We start from the raw sequence: 18,838 nt of genomic DNA on the forward strand, positions 1-18,838 counted from the left end.
CCCCTTCTGTCTTTGCCAGTCAGCCCCCCTTCTGTTTTTGCCAGCCAGCCCCCCTTCTGTCTTTGCCAGCCAGCCCCCCTTCTGTATTTGCAAGCTAGACCCTTCTGTCTTTACCAGCTAGCTCCTTCTGTCTTTGCCAGTTAGCCCCCTTCTGTCTTTGCCAGTTAGCCCCCCTTCTGTCTTTGCCAGTCAGCCCCCCTTCTGTCTTTGCCAGCCAGCATTCCTTCTGTCTTTGCCAGTTAGAACCCCGTCTGTCTTTGCCAGTCAGCCCCCCTTCTGTCTTTGCCAGCCAGCACCCTTCTGTCTTTGCCAGCCAGCCCCCTTCTGTATTACTCACAGATACAAACTATCTAGATCAGGCGCAATAGTAAGAAATAATTAAAAACAGATGTTATCCGTAATTGCAGCTCCCAATCAGTATCCTGAAACACTTGTTGGTTAAATTCATAAAAGCACACAAGGGAGCACTATAAGAATAATCACATGTTCATTTAATAAAGCATAAAAAAGCAAACATACCATAAATACAGTATAAAGACCACTCAATATGGCTAAAAAGTAAAAAAATAAATATAAGGAAAAAATTAATTGAGTCCTGATTATTCGTTACTGTCCACTCTGGCATAGAACTCCGGTACAGTAAAACTTTCCACTTTTATATGGGACGAAGATAAGTACTCCAAATAGTGTCATTTACTTTTATATAGGACAATGATGAATATTCCAATATATAATGGAAAACACGATCGTCAGTAAGCCCAGAATGTTGGCATCATACTCGACCTCCCCACCGCATATTCACCTCACCGCTAGTGTAGATCTCAACTCCCTGTAGCACTCCCAGAGTAGTTGCGGTATGAGGATGGTACTCTATGCCAGATTGCACAGTAACTGTGATTATTCTTATAGCACTCCCCTTCTGTCTTTGCCAGTTAGCCTCCTTCTGTCCTTGCCAGCCAGCCCCCCTTCTGTCCTTGCCAGCCAGCCCCCCCCCTCTGTCCTTGCCAGCCAGCCCCCCTTCTGTCTTTGCCAGCCAGACCCCCTTCTGTCTTTGTCAGCTAGCCCCCTTCTGTCCTTGCCAGCCAGCCCCCTTCTGTCTTTGCCAGCCATCCCCCCTTCTGTCTTTGCCAGCCAGCCCCCCCTCTGTCTTTGCCAGCCAGCCCCCCTTCTGTCTTTGCCAGCCAGCCCCCTTCTGTCTTTGCCAGCCAGCTCCTTTTCTGTCTTTGCCAGCCACCCCCCCTTCTGTCTTTGCCAGCCAGCCCCCTTCTGTCTTTGGCAGCCATCCCCCCTTCTGTATTTGCCAGCCAGCCCCCTTCTGTCTCCACCTGCCAGCCCCCCTTCTGTCTCTACCCGCCAGCCCCCACATAACTCTTCCCTTCTTCTCTGCTCACAGCCACAGCTCCTCTCCCTTTCAGCCTCATGACATCACGCGCGCACCAGCTGGCAAATGAAAACCTTATTGCACGGCCGCCAGGCCGCGGCAGTAGCAGCAGGCGCCTGTCACTGCATTGCACATGAGGGTGGTAGGAGCTAGCGAGCGGACGGGCCACCCCCTCTAACTGTTGCATGGTGGGTGTTAGGAATGGCCGGCAGCCCCCCCTCTCTCTGAGTGTCTGGGCCCGGTACTAGAGTCCCGACAGTCCCCCCCTGATGGCAACCCTGCGCAGGAGACTCATGATTTTTTGGGTAGTCCCCCGCAACCCCTAAAGAGCGGTTGGATCTCCCACATCCCACTCACTTCCTGGTGAAGTGGGCCGAAAGGGAAAGATAATACCGGGAATCGCGGCTCTGCAGGGAGGGGGTGGGGCTAAAATTACGTTAAACACCAATGATGAAGTATGCCTAGACTAGAGTGCCCTTGCCAACAGTAATACAATTGTAGTACATTGGACACACTATCAGACCATTGAGAACCAGAATAGCCGAGTATCTAAGGAATGCTAGATGCAGATTAGAACATTCTGTCTTTACCAGCTAGCCCCTTCTGTCTTTGCCAGTTAGCCCCCTTCTGTCTTTGCCAGTTAGCCCCCCTTCTGTCTTTGCCAGTCAGCCCCCCTTCTGTCTTTGCCAGCCAGCATCCCTTCTGTCTTTGCCAGTTAGAACCCCGTCTGTCTTTGCCAGTCAGCCCCCCTTCTGTCTTTGCCAGCCAGCACCCTTCTGTCTTTGCCAGCCAGCCCCCTTCTGTATTACTCACAGATACAAACTATCTAGATCAGGCGCAATAGTAAGAAATAATTAAAAACAGATGTTATCTGTAATTGCAGCTCCCAATCAGTATCCTGAAACACTTGTTGGTTAAATTCATAAAAGCACACAAGGGAGCACTATAAGAATAATCACATGTTCATTTAATAAAGCATAAAAAAGCAAACATACCATAAATACAGTATAAAGACCACTCAATATGGCTAAAAAGTAAAAAAATAAATATAAGGAAAAAATTAATTGAGTCCTGATTATTCGTTACTGTCCACTCTGGCATAGAACTCCGGTACAGTAAAACTTTCCACCTTTATATGGGACGAAGATAAGTACTCCAAATAGTGTCATTTACTTTTATATAGGACAATGATGAATATTCCAATATATAATGGAAAACACGATCGTCAGTAAGCCCAGAATGTTGGCATCATACTCGACCTCCCCACCGCATATTCACCTCACCGCTAGTGTAGATCTCAACTCCCTGTAGCACTCCCAGAGTAGTTGCGGTATGAGGATGGTACTCTATGCCAGATTGCACAGTAACTGTGATTATTCTTATAGCACTCCCCTTCTGTCTTTGCCAGTTAGCCCCCTTCTGTCCTTGCCAGCCAGCCCCCCTTCTGTCCTTGCCAGCCAGCCCCCCCCCTCTGTCCTTGCCAGCCAGCCCCCCTTCTGTCTTTGCCAGCCAGACCCCCTTCTGTCTTTGTCAGCTAGCCCCCTTCTGTCCTTGCCAGCCAGCCCCCTTCTGTCTTTGCCAGCCATCCCCCCTTCTGTCTTTGCCAGCCAGCCCCCCCTCTGTCTTTGCCAGCCAGCCCCCCTTCTGTCTTTGCCAGCCAGCCCCCTTCTGTCTTTGCCAGCCAGCTCCTTTTCTGTCTTTGCCAGCCACCCCCCCTTCTGTCTTTGCCAGCCAGCCCCCTTCTGTCTTTGGCAGCCATCCCCCCTTCTGTATTTGCCAGCCAGCCCCCTTCTGTCTCCACCTGCCAGCCCCCCTTCTGTCTCTACCCGCCAGACCCCACATAACTCTTTCCTTCTTCTCTGCTCACAGCCACAGCTCCTCTCCCTTTCAGCCTCATGACATCACGCGCGCACCAGCTGGCAAATGAAAACCTTATTGCACGGCCGCCAGGCCGCGGCAGTAGCAGCAGGCGCCTGTCACTGCATTGCACATGAGTGTGGTAGGAGCTAGCGAGCGGACGGGCCACCCCCTCTAACTGTTGCATGGTGGGTGTTAGGAACGGCCGGCAGCCCCCCCTCTCTCTGAGTGTCTGGGCCCGGTACTAGAGTCCCGACAGTCCCCCCCTGATGGCAACCCTGCGCAGGAGACTCATGATTTTTTGGGTAGTCCCCCGCAACCCCTAAAGAGCGGTTGGATCTCCCACATCCCACTCACTTCCTGGTGAAGTGGGCCGAAAGGGAAAGATAATACCGGGAATCGCGGCTCTGCAGGGAGGGGGTGGGGCTAAAATTACGTTAATCACCAATGATGAAGTATGCCTAGACTAGAGTGCCCTTGCCAACAGTAATACAATTGTAGTACATTGGACACACTATCAGACCATTGAGAACCAGAATAGCCGAGTATCTAAGGAATGCTAGATGCAGATTAGAACAAACAGACTTTACAGTCATTTTAAAAAAGAACATTCATGTACCTTAGGGATAACCATCGATTGTTAATAACCATCAATTGTTGACCATCAATGGTAGATAGCTTTGCCATCAATGGTACAGAGACACTGATGTTTTTTTTCTTTCTACTTGGCGCCAGGACTCAACGTGCCAAACCCTGCCCCCACCTCTGATTAGCCCGCTATGGCCCGCTTGGCTGATCATTGGTGGGTGAAATAATCAATGGTTTTCATGTTGATGGTTTCATATCATCAAGGTTAACTACCAATGGTACCATCAATGGTGACCATCGATAGTTAACCCACCGATGGCCATCACTACTGTACCTAAAAAAAAAAAATGACAAAAGAGAAGTGAGATGGGATGGTCGGGGGAGGCGGAATGGAGCAGAGGAGGTGGGAGGGGGCTGGCCAACACTGCTCAACACTGCTAATCTGGTATTGTTAACCCTCCAGACAGATGTCCTGATTTCTGAATAGGTGGAAACCCTGCTATGATGTCACAGATAAGCGTCACACTTGCAGTCACAGAAGGAAAGGATCCTGTCAGCACAATTAGGGGGCGCAACGTGGCAACGTGGGGGGTGTTGCTGCCTTTGATTTTAGGAGGGTGCCACCAGGCATCTCAAGGACTAGTGCCCACCCTGGTGATACCTAGGCATTTGTCGGATGCAGGGCCGTAGCTAGGGTAGTGCGGCCTGTGCCATCGCACAGGGCACCACAGGTCAGGGGGCGCTGTTTGGGTCTGTCAGATTTCTGTTTATTATCATTGTCACTTGTAGCTTCCTCTTATTTCATCCCCAGCATCTCCTGGCCTCTCCTATCTCTTCCCTTGCCCTTCCTCATGAAGCCATGGCCCTTTTTTGGGTGCATTATGTCCCTTTGAAAAATGAGGGGGGCACCAATGCTCTCTCTGGCACAGGGCACCAAAAAGTCTAGTTACGGCTCTGGTCGGATGTTATGCTGGAGAGTGGAGACATTAGGTTTCTTTACCATATAACATTGCTATGGACTCCTGTGACCTCTGAGTATTGTCATCTTGTTTGGCAGCAGCCTAAATGTCAGGTGATAGCGGTTGATTATTGTGAAATGTGTGAGTGTGATATGTGGGTTATTATGTGCACGATACAAGGTTACATTTTCCTGAAGTGATTGTACTGTAGGACTTGCAGGACAGGTCCTGTTACTGATGCATCACCCAAGATCCTTTGACAAATGTGGGGCCCCTCACGTGTCCTCATTATTCTCAGTGTGGAAATAGGTCAGCCGTGGGTGACACTTAGGAAGGTGACGACATTTTGTCAGTAAGGCAGCTGTAGGCCCAGAAACATGCGAAGTATTTATAATCTATTAACTATCTAATTAATCGTAGTATACCAGACCTGCCAACTAGAATATTTTTTTTTCACACTGTCACGCTTGTGTAAGTGACGCACTCTGCACATAACTAAAGAGTTACGCTGGAGTGGGACAGAGAGTCTGAGTTTGGCATGGCATAGTATACTCCAGTGAAACCAGTATATTATATTCCGGTATATAATTCCTGTCCAAACATGTCATTAAAATGTCTTTCAAATATATATTTAAAATGTGTGATATGGCGGGAAAATGAATATACCTATGTAGAGTACAGTAGCTATAAAAAATAATGCTGGACATATGTACTTTGGAAACCTATTAATAATTTTTGTTAGCAGCAGGGACACAGCTAAATTCCCCAGGGATCCAGTGTTACTGCACTGCGCCTCCCCTGGCAGGTGGGGTAGAAAATGTCGGCAGTCAGAATGTCACAGTCGGCATGGCGAATTAGCGTTTTCATTATAGCCAATACCCTACTGTCACCATAACCACAGCCTAACACTAACATGGACTGTTCACATTCTGCCTATTGAAATTCAAAATGAGGATATTGTGACAATCTGCGACTTTGTAGACCCTACGGATGGAAAATGTACACCTACTAGTAACCTCATTTCCATACCCTTCTGTCATTTCATTATTTAACCCTGTTTTAACCTGTGCCCAAGCTTTGTTACCCAATAAGTGTAGTGCTTGTGCCAGCTTACTCTTGTACACATTGTGTTATTGTTCTATGTGATCCTTTATCTTGTGTTTAGTTTGTCTACTCTCCATATGGCCCCATATTGTGTCATTGTACTGTAAGTCCTTGTGTAATGGCACACCCATCCATTGTGTCATTGTACTGTGGTCCTGATTCAGAGCCGTACACTCTGACAAAGCACTCGCTCTGAATCAGGGCCGTCCCTGCTCCTTTTTGGAGCGGCCTCCTGGCCGCTCGCATAGCTGTGGGTGACCACCCACAGCTATAGCGAGTGGCCAAAATGATGGTCGCGATGGTCAAGACCATCGCGACCATCGGGCTTGCGACGAGACCCTGCGGTAGGGTCTCGCTGCCGCAAGTCCAGGAGTGCTTTTGGCTCTATCAGAGCCAAAAGCACTCCCACTGACATCACTAGTGATGTCAGTGGGGCCGGACCCAGACGGTAGGCATTCCCATGGGAACGCCTCCGTCTGGGCAACCACGCCCCCAGCACTCCCACCAAAGGGGGCGTGCTGTCAATCACCATCGACAGCACGCCCCCTTTGGTGCGAGACCCATAACGAAGACTTGGCCGTCGTTATTCGGGTCTCGCGCATGCGCACGACTGAGCCGCCTCCGTCGTGCGCATGCGCACTTGGGCACCATCGACCCGCTTGCGAGCGCTCAGCGCTCTCGAGCGGGTCAGAATCAGGCCCTGTGTCTCCTTTCATGTATTTGCTACACATAAGACTCTGTATTCTAAACACACTGACAAGAATCCGGCAGCAGAATTACTTCATTATCTTGTTCCTACTGTGTGTTAAGATGATGTAACTGTTATTGGAATAACAGTGGGCATCGATGGTGGGCATCCATGCTGTGGAGCATGGCAGGCAGCAAGCCAGTCAGAAAAGGGGGGCCGGACTGAGTGGTGTGATGAGGGGTCAGTGCTAATCAGCAGGCCAGTCAGGGAGCGGGCCTTAGTTGTGCAACTGGGCAGGGCTGAGATCCATGTCCCCTGCACCTGGGAAAAAAGTAAACTTCCATCGGTGGAGAACTATTTAACCTTTACCATGGATGGCAAAAGCAAAAGCATTAAGCATTGGTTGCAAATCATCAATCAATGCTAACCATCAATGGTCATTATTGTCCTAGAGCAGCTATCTAGGGGCTCAATCGCAGTTGCCCTATTATTAGACCACCGCTTAACAGCTGGCAGTAGCTGTATTAGTTTGCTCAGAATCCTTAGCACTGTTATCCTTGTTTGGTAATAATCATGCTTACTTTAACTTGGCATTTTCACTATCATTTGTTATTATCATGTCTTGTATCTGAGGAAGGGAGTTACTATGATCTCATGCTGTCAACCATGAATAATTATGACTAAACAAAGCTGTCTCCTGTTACATTACACAAAGGGCCTGATCAAAGCCTCAGAACCAGTCCCAAAGTGTGCAGTTCAGAGGAGACAGTCATAGTACAATCTCCTGCACCCAGAGCGCCACGCTGATCGCTAGCTCCTGTGTTTACTCTAACAGAATGGGGTTCCATCAAGTATTCAGCAGAATATATAACTTTGTTTTGCAAAACTAACTAGTTGGAAGCAGAGCAAAGAAGTGCAGGTAACTTTGTAACTTGGTAAAAGTAAAACCATGCGGCACTGCAGGTGGGGCAGATGTACAATGTGCAGAGAGAATAAGATTTGGGAGGGGTCTGTCATAACTGAAATCTAAATCGCAGTGTAGTAGTAATAAAGCTGTCCTGCATATTTGGACTACATGCAGAAGCAGCCGGTATTTACCCTGCATACAAAACTAAGTAAATAAATAAATAAATGTATGTGCACCCCTTGCATCGCAACTTGGTTTGTCCAAGATATAAAGTTACTTGCTCATTTCATACTTTTGTAGTTTACTCTCCGGGAGAAGCCTGGGGAGGAGATGTAGGTGGGCGGTGGTGCGGGCAAGGCAGGACGATGTGCTTCATCAGGTGCTGCCCCATCATGGCACAATGCTGCGAAACGCGCATGTATCGGGGGCGGGCCCAAATGACACAATTATCATAGAATCGCATCACTAGGCCTCACCTCCTCCTCACAGAAGTGGGTGGGATATGGAAGGAGTACCTACAGTACGGGACTACCCAGAAAATTGGGAGCCTCTCGGAGGTTCCGGGAGAGTAGGTATCACAGCACCACAAATACCAGTGCGAATATTTTCTTTCCCCACGCTATAAATACTTGTGCGGATATTTTCTTTCCCCACGCTAGTAAGCCTTTAATGACCATACGACACGTACAGGAAGCTATGCTACAGTAGAACTCATCAGATCAATTTGATCAGGATGCATATACTGTGTACTGTAACCACTGGTCATGTTTTTGTCAAAGCCGCAACCCATCACTGCCCCTGCACAGAAACATCAATAGAGACAACAGGTGCAAATATGTTTACCAACTGGAAAATCAGGGTGTAGGGTGCACAAAGGCGAATGTATGAATATGACTGTGCAGTTGCCCTGTCACTTACTCTATACACCATCTGAGATATTACGTCACCAAGGCTTACTGATTGCATAGCATGTGGAAAGACATTTTTTGTTATTCTTAAGCGCCCTCTAGTGGCTGAAATATGGAACTTACTACATGTAATGCTTTACCTCTTGTAGATGTCAGTGGTACACACATTATTTATTAAATGATGGATTGCAGCTTCACTTCATATAATTGTCATTGTTTTGGATTCACTTAATTTTCTATGATAAAGAAATACTAATATTGATGTGTTTTTACATAGCTCTATGTATGTATATATATATATATATATATATATATATATATATATATTTTAATTAGATCACTTTCACATTCCTATAACAATCAACCCTCAGTATAGTTTCTGTATACTCTATTATGACAAAAGTGCAAAGATGTCTGCCCCAACATTTATTTTATTCCTGGTGTCTGATCCCCACCACCACCAACACCACCAGACCGGCTCCCTGCCACCGACGGTATATATCCCACAGGGTCAGAGAAAGGTGCTTCAGAGGAAGGAGCAGAATGAGGTGTAGGAGAGCGCCCAGTCCACATTAATCTAGAATCCCTTGATCCATGATTGCTGCTCCAAGGAATAGGTGTAGACTTGTATTCCTCCTTGACACCCAGATCCATGTTACAATGGCTGCATATTGTCACAAAATCCATATATTTGTCATTTACGCTAAACAAAAGATATTTCCCTACATAAACTACTTTGATTTTGTCTCAAGTTTATACAAAGTAGAAAAACACAGTCCTATCATTACATACTGTATGTACTTCACTAGTTGGGGGTTTAAAGTTCCTGGAATCTCGCTGATGGGAGAGAAATATGCTAAGAAGCTGGCACAGGACCATTTCCAGCATTGCGCAATTACTTTCTCTGGCTTCTGCCTCCTGTTTTTATGGCTATATACAACTTAAATGAAAAAATCATCATAGGGGGCGCTCTTACAACTTCAAAAGACACATATATAAAACAAATTCAATTATTTGTTAGATTAAACTAAAAAACATTGAAATAAAATTCAAAGGGGTACATCAATGACGCACTTGTCATACATACAATAAATAAAACACCAATCCCACTCCTGTAAGAATATATATAGCGTCACTTATTAGTACAGTTCATTACAGTGACCAATATGGTGTTTGAATCAGGTTCTCATAAAGGGGTCTATTCATAAAGAATATGAAGTTGCTTACGATAAATATCACTATATCTCGCATCACATCGATGCAATATATAGTAAAGTTTAGTAGACATTCATGTATACTTACCTCTCCGACATCTTCATGTGCTATCCAGCCCCACCGCGAGCCCTGGACGCAGTCAGAATACAGATGGATCGGGAGCCCGATATGTCTATTCTCACTGCACATGCACCAGCGTCTGAGAGCAGCAGGTCAGACCTGCTGCAATGGATGCTGGGAAAAGGGGGCGGAGCCAGCGCCGGGTGCTGAACAGCAGTGCAGATTACGCCATCCTCAGATGGCGAATCTGTATGCAGCAGAGGAGCGGAGCTTTCCGTTCTTCTATGAATCTCACAAAAAGTATGACGATGCGATGCAGACATGGAGCGGGTGCACAGCTGGAGACGTAATACACTTCTCTGCCGTAACTTGCTCCATGAATTGCACGAAGCAGAGAAGAGCCTGACTTCAGCTAACCAGGGCTCTTCTCTGCTTCATGAATAGCCCCCAAGGTGCATAGTCAAAGATGTTTTATTATTATATTAACACAGTCCGCTCACATCCAAGGTAGATACAGAGTGTCTCTTAGGATAAAACCGTAAAGTAAAGTCTCAACCATTTGATGTGTTGGTAATACGATGGTTATGTAATTTATCAGAGTAATAATGTCCCAGTATAATTACTCAGCCATCTTTTGCCTCCCAAACACTTGGGTGAATTGCTGGTCCTTCCCCCTAAGCTCTGTCTTCAGCTACCACTGAGATCTCCCCATGCTCCGAGGTTTAGCGAGTGATCTCAGGGCTGTACAATGATCTGTGCATAATGGTTAGCCAGCCTGCAGATTATGTTGTAGTAGCAGTTGTTCCTGATATAACAGTGGTTACAAACAGTCTCCAGATTGGTTGGTCAGTAATAAATGAAATCTCTGACGTATTTCTCCGTCAAATCGTCTCAATGGTTTGCTCAGAGGGTCAGTGTGCAAGGACTATCACTCTAATTGTCCTTTTATACTGCTCCTGGCCAATCCTGGTAAAGTAATTAGCTTGTTAATAGGGGCTCTATTCAGCAATAGTGACGATGTTGCCCTGAATATTATCGGGCAACATCGTCACAATTTTTTTATCAATTATTACATTTTAAGTCAGCTATTCAGCATTTTTTATGCAGGGACAGAGGTTGCGGTAACAGGCTGTCCTTGCGATATTACAGAAGGCATTGTGTCCGGGATTCTGAAAACAATACCTAGTTTCTTTTTCAGTGCTCAGTCATGTGCTTGGGAATAGTCTCCGTCCCTGCTTTGCGGTGACCGATGACAGTTAAGTCCTACTAGAGCCTGTCAATACTGTCCAAATTGATTGAAATGTGTACACAAGCTTTATATTAGTCTGTATACATTTATATTTATGTGCTTTTATATTTCAAATGTAAATTAAAATGTGAAAATATTTAAAATTAAATGTTAAATATAAAAGTATATAAATGTATACAGACTAATATAAAGCCTGTATACACATTTCAATCAATTTAGGCAGTTTTGACAGGCTGGAGATGTACTTAACTGTCGGCGGTCACCGCAAAGCAGGAACGGAGGCTGGAGCAGAGTTACAAGATCCTACAGGGACTAAAATTTCCCTCTGTCCTTCAGTTTTCTGCAAATTTAAGTATTTTCTTCATATAACTCCATTCTGAGATGGTATTATATATAGTAAATATTTTTTAAGTAATTTAACGCTTTTTACTTTGCTGAATAGCAAAAAGCGTTAAAAGACTGTAGAGATCAATGGCTGATCCCTACAGTGCGGTACTCTGCGAGCAGGGAATTAATGGAGAAGATAATTCCGTTATCTCCATTAATCCATTGCTGAGTAGTGGACTTACTTAAAGAATGCGGAAATGATCATTTTAGCATTTTTATGTAAAAAAAACATTGCTGAATAGACCCCTTAGAAACATATGTGGAACCTATTACTGGATATTCTATAAGAGTAGAGTCCAGCATTGGTCTTATAGAATATCCAGGAATAGGTTCCAGCATAAATATAAATGTATAATAATGTAGTATCTTCAGAGTATAAGGTAAGTAGCGGTTATTCCACACAAGCTGGAGTCTTGATAGTGAAGTGAATCCTCCACAGCAAAAAGCTTTCCTAGTTCTGCTTGTTATGTCCCGCAATAAGCCGGAAATATTGGAGGCAGAGTGGCACCACTGCTCCGTAGACTCTATGTGCCGGCAGCACAGGACCCAGCTCAGCAATGGTGACAGGCTGCCCAGTGAGCTATTCAGTAGGCTGGTAGCAGTGAGCAATACAATGTAATAGAGCCGATGCTCCAATGGGCATGTTGGCTCTGCTTAGTATGGCAATAGAACGTGGTTCTCCGGCTGTGCAATGGAATCAGGATGAGTGGTTGGTGCCTGACGCATTTCCCCGTGGCTCCGCATATACCTCTGATGAACCTGTGGGCAAAGACTCAGGGAAATGCATCAGGTATCTGCAGCTCTTCTCCACTCTTTAAAAAGTTTGATATATCTCCCCCTATATACTCCCCACACACCGTACATAGTTATTGTTAATTTTTTAGGTCATCTCTGCTTAATCCTATGTCAACTCTGACATCATTTTTACTTTTATGTATGATATGTTTTTATTTATAGATCTAAATGATCTGTATACCATGGGTCTAAATATGTACTATTTCCTCCCCTCCCAGCTGTAGCCATGGTAGATGCTCTTGGCGTAGTGTTGGGCAGTAGTCTGACGGTGATGCTTGGAGCCACTGCCCTGTACATCCTGATTCGCTGGTATCAAAGTGGGCGGTGCTGTCATGGTAAGTACGGATTTTATGATTGGGCAATGTACAGGTACAATGAGGGGATAGTTATTCATTGTCAGGTTCTATATAGCAAATGTTCCTGAATGAGAAGGAACAGTTGGCTTGAAGTGGCCATTTACATTGTGCTTCTGACACTATCACCGTTTTAGGAACAATAACGCCACAAATGGCTGCCCTCTGTCTCTCTTCTTGCTTTCAGGACAGTTCACATAATGACGGGGTAGATGGTTAGTCTTAGATTGCAGTTGAGTCATGGGGTAAAAGTCTCTGGCCCTAATTCAGTAACTGTCCCAGAAAATGGAGGCGTGTCTGCTCCATTTTCTGGGTAGTGTGATTTCACCAGACATCCTGAGTAACCTGAGGTCACGTAGTTTGATCTGATGCTGCGTCTTCGGAAGCAGCAGTCAGAGAAGCCGGCGTGGGGCATCTTTTTTACACATTTTAGAACAGCTGCTGCGTACAAAGACGTTAATAGCGTCCATCTCTGAATCAGGCCCTCTGACCTGAAGCCTCATTGGCTATTTCTTATAGCTTACAGACACTACAGTATATACAGTTTTTTTTCTTTCTACTTCATAGGCATTCAAGAGAGTACAAGACGAGTCTCTCTATTTAGCTCTTGAATATGTTTCTTGGCTCTCCCTTAGTAGCTCAGAACATTATAATGTTTTCTCTCACAGTACCTTCTCTTCTCTTTCTCAGAGCTCTGATAGCACCTTTACAATTGTTTATTATGCATTTAATTTTCTCTATTATCGCCTTACTTTTTTTAACACATACAGTATATAGGGGTCTAGTTACTAAGCAGTGTTAGGAGACAGAGTGAAAAGTGATAAGTAAGTGATAAGGTGCCAGCCAATCAGCTCCCAACTGTCATTTTTTCAAACACAGCCTGTGAGATGACAGTTGGGAGCTGATTGGCTGGCACCTTATCACTTATCACTTTTCACTCTGTCTCCTAACATTGCTTAGTACATAGACCCCATAGTCTCTGGGTCCTTTGGGCCTGATTCAGAGAGTAGTACTACGCCGACGTTAGAAGATCGGCGCATGCAGGATCTGTACTGCCCATGCGCCGGTCTTCTACTGCAAGGTCTCTCACAGTTCATCAAAAGCCGTAACCTGACTGTCAGGCTGCGGCTGTTTGGGGGTGTGGAGTGGGTAGGACCGGCCTCTGTTCCCGGAAAACGGGGGCGTGTCAACCCATTTTCTGGGAGTGGTGAGGCCAGGGCTTGCAACTAGGGAGGTCATAAATACGCACCTCAGACAGCGCCCCCTGCTGGACCTGGTGCTCAGAACACGTGCTCCACCTGCTACGCTCCTGGGTAGATGTGTTAGAATGTAAGGGTCTTACCTCAATCTATTGGTATAGTGCCTCCCCTCAGATTATTGATGGGAATCCTCAAAGAAGTAGAGTCCATCTACCAAGAGTTGTTTCAGGAAAATATATATAATCTGTAATTGGAGCACACACGATTACTATTAAATACACTTTATTCTCTCTTTTTACATTTCATTTTTAATATAATTTTGCTGATTTTAATATGTCATAACACTAAGCAAGTTTTTATTTAACAAATGATAAGTTGAGTTTTCCATATACATGACTAGTGCTTCATAGCAGCTCACTTCCTTTCTTTTGTGGTTTTTGTGAAAGCAAATATCATAACAAGGCTTAAAGAAAGGTAATAAAATAACCACCCGATAGTCCAAGTTTTCTCCGGGGTGTGACCTTGTAATAAGGTCTGGCCTTCAATTTCTGATTGCACTTGAGTGGACTTAAATGTGGACTAATATATGCTGATTTCAATAGGAAAATGTTGAGAGCTATGAAGCAAGGACAGTGGGATTGTTATACAGCTGTCAGATAACCATGATGGGCTCTGTCTCCACAGTCTGTAACCATGAGAATTGGTGCAGCTGCTCCGTGCAGTGTTCTTGGTACTCCCTTTAGGTGAATGTTGTCAGCCTTTGTCCCTCTGTTTGTGCCTAACTCACACTAATTCTACTTCTATTTCATTCCTAGAAACAAGTTTTGTCTTAAGTCTTTGCAATATACGGTAAGTGATGGGGTTGTGTAAGGTCTTCTATTGTTTCTTATCATTATTTTATATATATATATATGTATATATATATATATATATACATATGAACACACACACACATGTATATATATATATATGTATATATAGATATATATATATAGTGTGTGTGTGTATATATTATATATATTATATATATATATATATATATTGTGATATGATCGGGGTAGGGGTCCCTCTCCTGGGGTAGATGGACACCTCCTTACACACAGCAGCCAGGAAACAGCACTCCAGTCATGGGTTTTCGTGCAAGCTGGTCGATGCCAGTTTTTATTGTGCAACACCAATAATCAAATAAACAATACATAAAATAAATCCTAACCCGTCTGGGCTCTAACTGAGAGTAAATTCCCTCACTAACTGAACACTAAATAAGCTCACGTCCACAGTACCTTCTGGATTGTAGCAAACAGTGTCTCAGAGCAAGCTAACCTGTGGGCCTGCTCTCCCAAGTATGAGACACTGCACCAAGACATTACACAGCTTTTATGAGCCACTTCCAGGTGTAATCACTCATTAGCCTGCTCCCAGGCTGAAAGGCCTAACACCTGAAATGGCCCCTTGGATGGAGCCCTCCCTTCTCCTCACATCCACACCCCCAGGACCCATTCTCCGGCATTTACCAGAAGCCAACACTCAGATCTGTTTGTAAAACAGACTCTTCCTGGGGGTTAAAACACATATTACAGGAATCTGGGACACAAATACATGCCATCCCTAACTTCTCCAGTGCTTCTATCACATATCCCCCCCTTTGTTTCGACCTGTGGGCAGAACAAATGCAGCTCCCACACAATGGACACCTGACAAAGCATTTGCATTGGCCAGCTAGCTTCCTGGCCTGTGTTCTACTGTGAGCTTGACATTTTGTAATGCCAAGAACCACCTTGTTATTAAGCTGTGGCTTTACTAAACCTCTGCCAATGGTGTAACCAAGATACTTTACTTCTTCCATCCCTAGGCAACATTTCTTTGAGTTGGCTGTCAATCCTGCCCTATAGATGGAGTCCAACACTGCTTGTTCTCTGGGCAAATGAGACTGCCAATCAGGACTATGAATGACCACATCACCTAGACAAGCAGCAGCATACCGTCTATGGGGTCTTAGAATTCTGGGCCTGATTCAGAGGCGCTCATTTTTTCTCGCTCTGAATCAGGGCGGGCGCTTAGTTTTTAAGTTGCGGCCTCTTGGCCGCTCGCGTAGTTGTGGGTTACCATCCACAGCTTATGTGAGCGGCCATGATGATGGTCGTGATGGTCAAGACCATCGCGACCATCGGGCTTGCGATGAGACCCTTGTGGTAGGGTCTCGTGGCCGCAAGCCCCAGAGAGCTTCTGGCTCTAATAGAGCCGGAAGCTTTCCCACTGACATCACTGGTGATGTCAGTGGGGCCACCCACAAATGGCAGGCGTTCACTTGAGAACGCCTCCACTTGTGAAGCCACCCCCCGGCTACGCCTAGAAAAGGGGTCGAGCTGTCGATCAACATCGACAGCTGCCCCTTTTGTAGTGAGTCCCAGAGCGATCGCTTTTTGCGCTCGCTCCGGGGCTCACGCACATGCGCACTGGCCCACCGTCGACCCAGTTGCGAGCGCACAGCGCTTACGGCCAGGTCTGAATCAGGCCCTCTGTCCATCAACCTTTGGAAGGTAGCTTGTGCCCCATGTAACCCAAAGGGCAACATCTTGTATTGGAACAACCCTTCTGGTGTTGAAAAAGCTGTCTTTTCTTTGGCATTCTCAGTTAACGGCACTTGCAAATACTCTTTGGTTAAGTCTAGAGTGGTTAAATACCTGGCTGTTCCTAGCTTTTCAATTAGTTCATCCACCCTTGGCATTGGGTAGGCATTGAACTTTGATACACTGTTCAATTTTTCGGAAATCGTTGCCGAAACGTACACTCCCATCAGGCTTTGGAATAAGCACAATGGAACTTGACCACTCACTATGCGATTTTTCAATTACACCCAGTTCCAACATTTTTTAAATTTCTTTAGCCACTGATTCTCTTTGGGCTTCTGGTAACTTATAGGCCTTTAGGTTAATCTTAACCCCTGGGTCAGTGATTATGTCATGTTTAATGACTGTGGTTTTGCCCGGTACATCTAAGAACAAAACCCTATTTCTGATAAGAAATTCCTTAACTTCCTGCTGTTAAATGGTCAACAGGGTTTTAGCTATTGTCACTTCAGGAACCAAAGGCCCTAGGTTTACTGGAGGGGCCAGGATGGCTGACAGAGCTGCTCTATCCTTCCAAGGTTTAATAAGATTTACATGGTATAACTGTTCTTGCTTTCTTTTCCTAGGCTCAATGACAGTTTTATAAGGACTGGACTGCCCCTCCCCTGTCTCCTTGGCAATGTCAGGTAATCCCTTTGGATGTCTCCCATACAAAAAATCCTGGTGTACTGCCATGTGAAGACATGACAACGGACTATCAGGGTCTATTAATTTACCCCCAATCACTTTTACATTTTCCCTGGCTTTTACCAGAGTAGGGTCATTTAACTGCTCCACTGCAAAGATCTCTTTTCTGACCTCAAGATCGGACAGACAATTAACTGGCTTAACAACACTTGCCACCTCAGTATTCTCTGGTTCACCAATCATGCTAGAAAAAGGGAACTTCTCAAACTCGGAAGAAACTTCCCCTGCTACTGCATCAGCAACCTTCTCAAATGGGTCAGGGTTATTTACTTCGGTAACAAATCGGCTTTCCAACAACTTCATGAAGTGAGCGAAGTCTCTCCCCAACATTAGATCATACCCCAAGCCATGCACCAAACCCACAGAGACTATGGCGGAACCACACTGTGTTTCTATGTTCACTTCCACAGTAAAATAATACTGAGTATCCCCATGTATGCAGGTCACACCAACAGCTTTTCCCTTGCACTTTAAGGGGTTCACCAGTTCAGCTCTCATAAGTGTAACCAGGCTGCCAGAATCTAACAGAGCTTCTACTTGATTGCCTTCTACAGCAACCTTACACAATTGCTTATCTGTCTCAGTCTTTCGGTCAGCAGTAGGTTGTGCAAAGAAAGACATTCTGCGACGTACATAGGAAAAATCACATTGCATAGGTTCAGAGGTGAGTGGACAATTAGCAGCAATATAGCCCAATTCACTACATCGAAAACATTGTATCATAGTATTATCAAGTCTCTTATGGGGTAAGAACCTTCCTGGTCTGGCTGGCCTATCCCCAGGTTCCAAACCCACAGTCTTAAGTTCATTCCACCGCCCAGCACCCTTCTCCCCTGGAACAGTCTTACCAGTAGTCACGGAAGATTGCCGTTGCAGAATCGGGGCCCGGTGGGGCACACTCAACAGTTCCTCGGCCGCCACATACCTCTCCACCAGTTCGACTAACTGGTCTGTGGACTTAGGATCTGCATGGCTCACCCACTTGCGCAGAGATGCAGGTAGCTGGTCTATCATGACTCTTTCCACGATATGCGGTCCTGTCAGCATCTCGGGCTGTAGCCATTTTGTGGTTAGATGGACAAAGTCATGCATCTGTGAGCGTGGAGGCTTTTCCATTAGGAACTCCCAGGGGTGGACTCGTTGGGCCCAAACAAACGAGGTGACTCCCAAGTGAGTTAGGATCTCCTGTTTTAGCTTTGCATAGTCCTTGGCATCAGCCAGGCACAAATCATAGGCCTTTTGTGGTTCTCCAGACAGGAAGGGTGCCACAAGACTTGCCCACTGTTCCTTGGGCCAACTCTCCCTTTCTGCGGTTTTCTCAAAGGTCTCTCAAAGGTCGTAAGATACGCTTCCACATCATCACTGTCGGCCATCTTTTGCAGAAAGTGACTGGTCCGTATGGAGTGAGTGATTGTTGTTTGGAAGTCCAGTGGAAGCATCTCCAGACCGGACTACTAGCTGTTGTACCACATCTTTTAAGGCCTGACGGGTTTCCTCTATGGTGACTTGCTTAATCCTGTTTTGTTTCCTACTGAGATTTGATAGCCTCCTGCAGAGTTTTGTTAGATTAGAGCAAGGCCTTAACAGTGTCCTCCATGTCATCTTTAGGTGTAGGTTTGTAGCAAAACCTTGATATCAACACAACAAATTGGTGTCTGTCACTTTAAATTTTCAATGTAGAATTTTTCCTTGCTGCAACTTCAGTGTGTGCTGCCCACATTCTCCACCAATTGTGATATGATCGGGGTAGGGTTCCCTCACTTGGGGTAGATGGACACCTCCTTACACACAGCAGCCAGGAAACAGCACTCCCAGTCATGGGTTTTCGTGCAAGCTGGTCGGCACCAGTTTTTATTACGCAAAACCAGTAT

The 18,838-nt window shown here is 45.5% G+C and overlaps 1 protein-coding gene across 1 annotated transcript in view; it reads left to right on the plus strand.

Moving 5' to 3' along the window:
• Positions 1–18,838, plus strand: part of SMIM35 (small integral membrane protein 35) — a 46,663-nt gene that overhangs the window by 25,733 nt on the left and 2,092 nt on the right. Inside the window, exons 2-3 of the mRNA XM_088456006.1 lie at positions 12,317–12,433; positions 14,466–14,499. Coding sequence (XP_088312132.1) covers positions 12,325–12,433; positions 14,466–14,499 — 143 coding nt within the window. The 5' untranslated portion in view covers positions 12,317–12,324. The remainder of the gene's footprint in view (positions 1–12,316; positions 12,434–14,465; positions 14,500–18,838) is intronic.

Source organism: Taudactylus pleione, unplaced genomic scaffold, assembly GCF_031769625.1.
Source record: "Taudactylus pleione unplaced genomic scaffold, aTauple2 ptg000683l, whole genome shotgun sequence".
NCBI classification, from domain to species: Eukaryota; Metazoa; Chordata; class Amphibia; order Anura; family Myobatrachidae; genus Taudactylus; species Taudactylus pleione.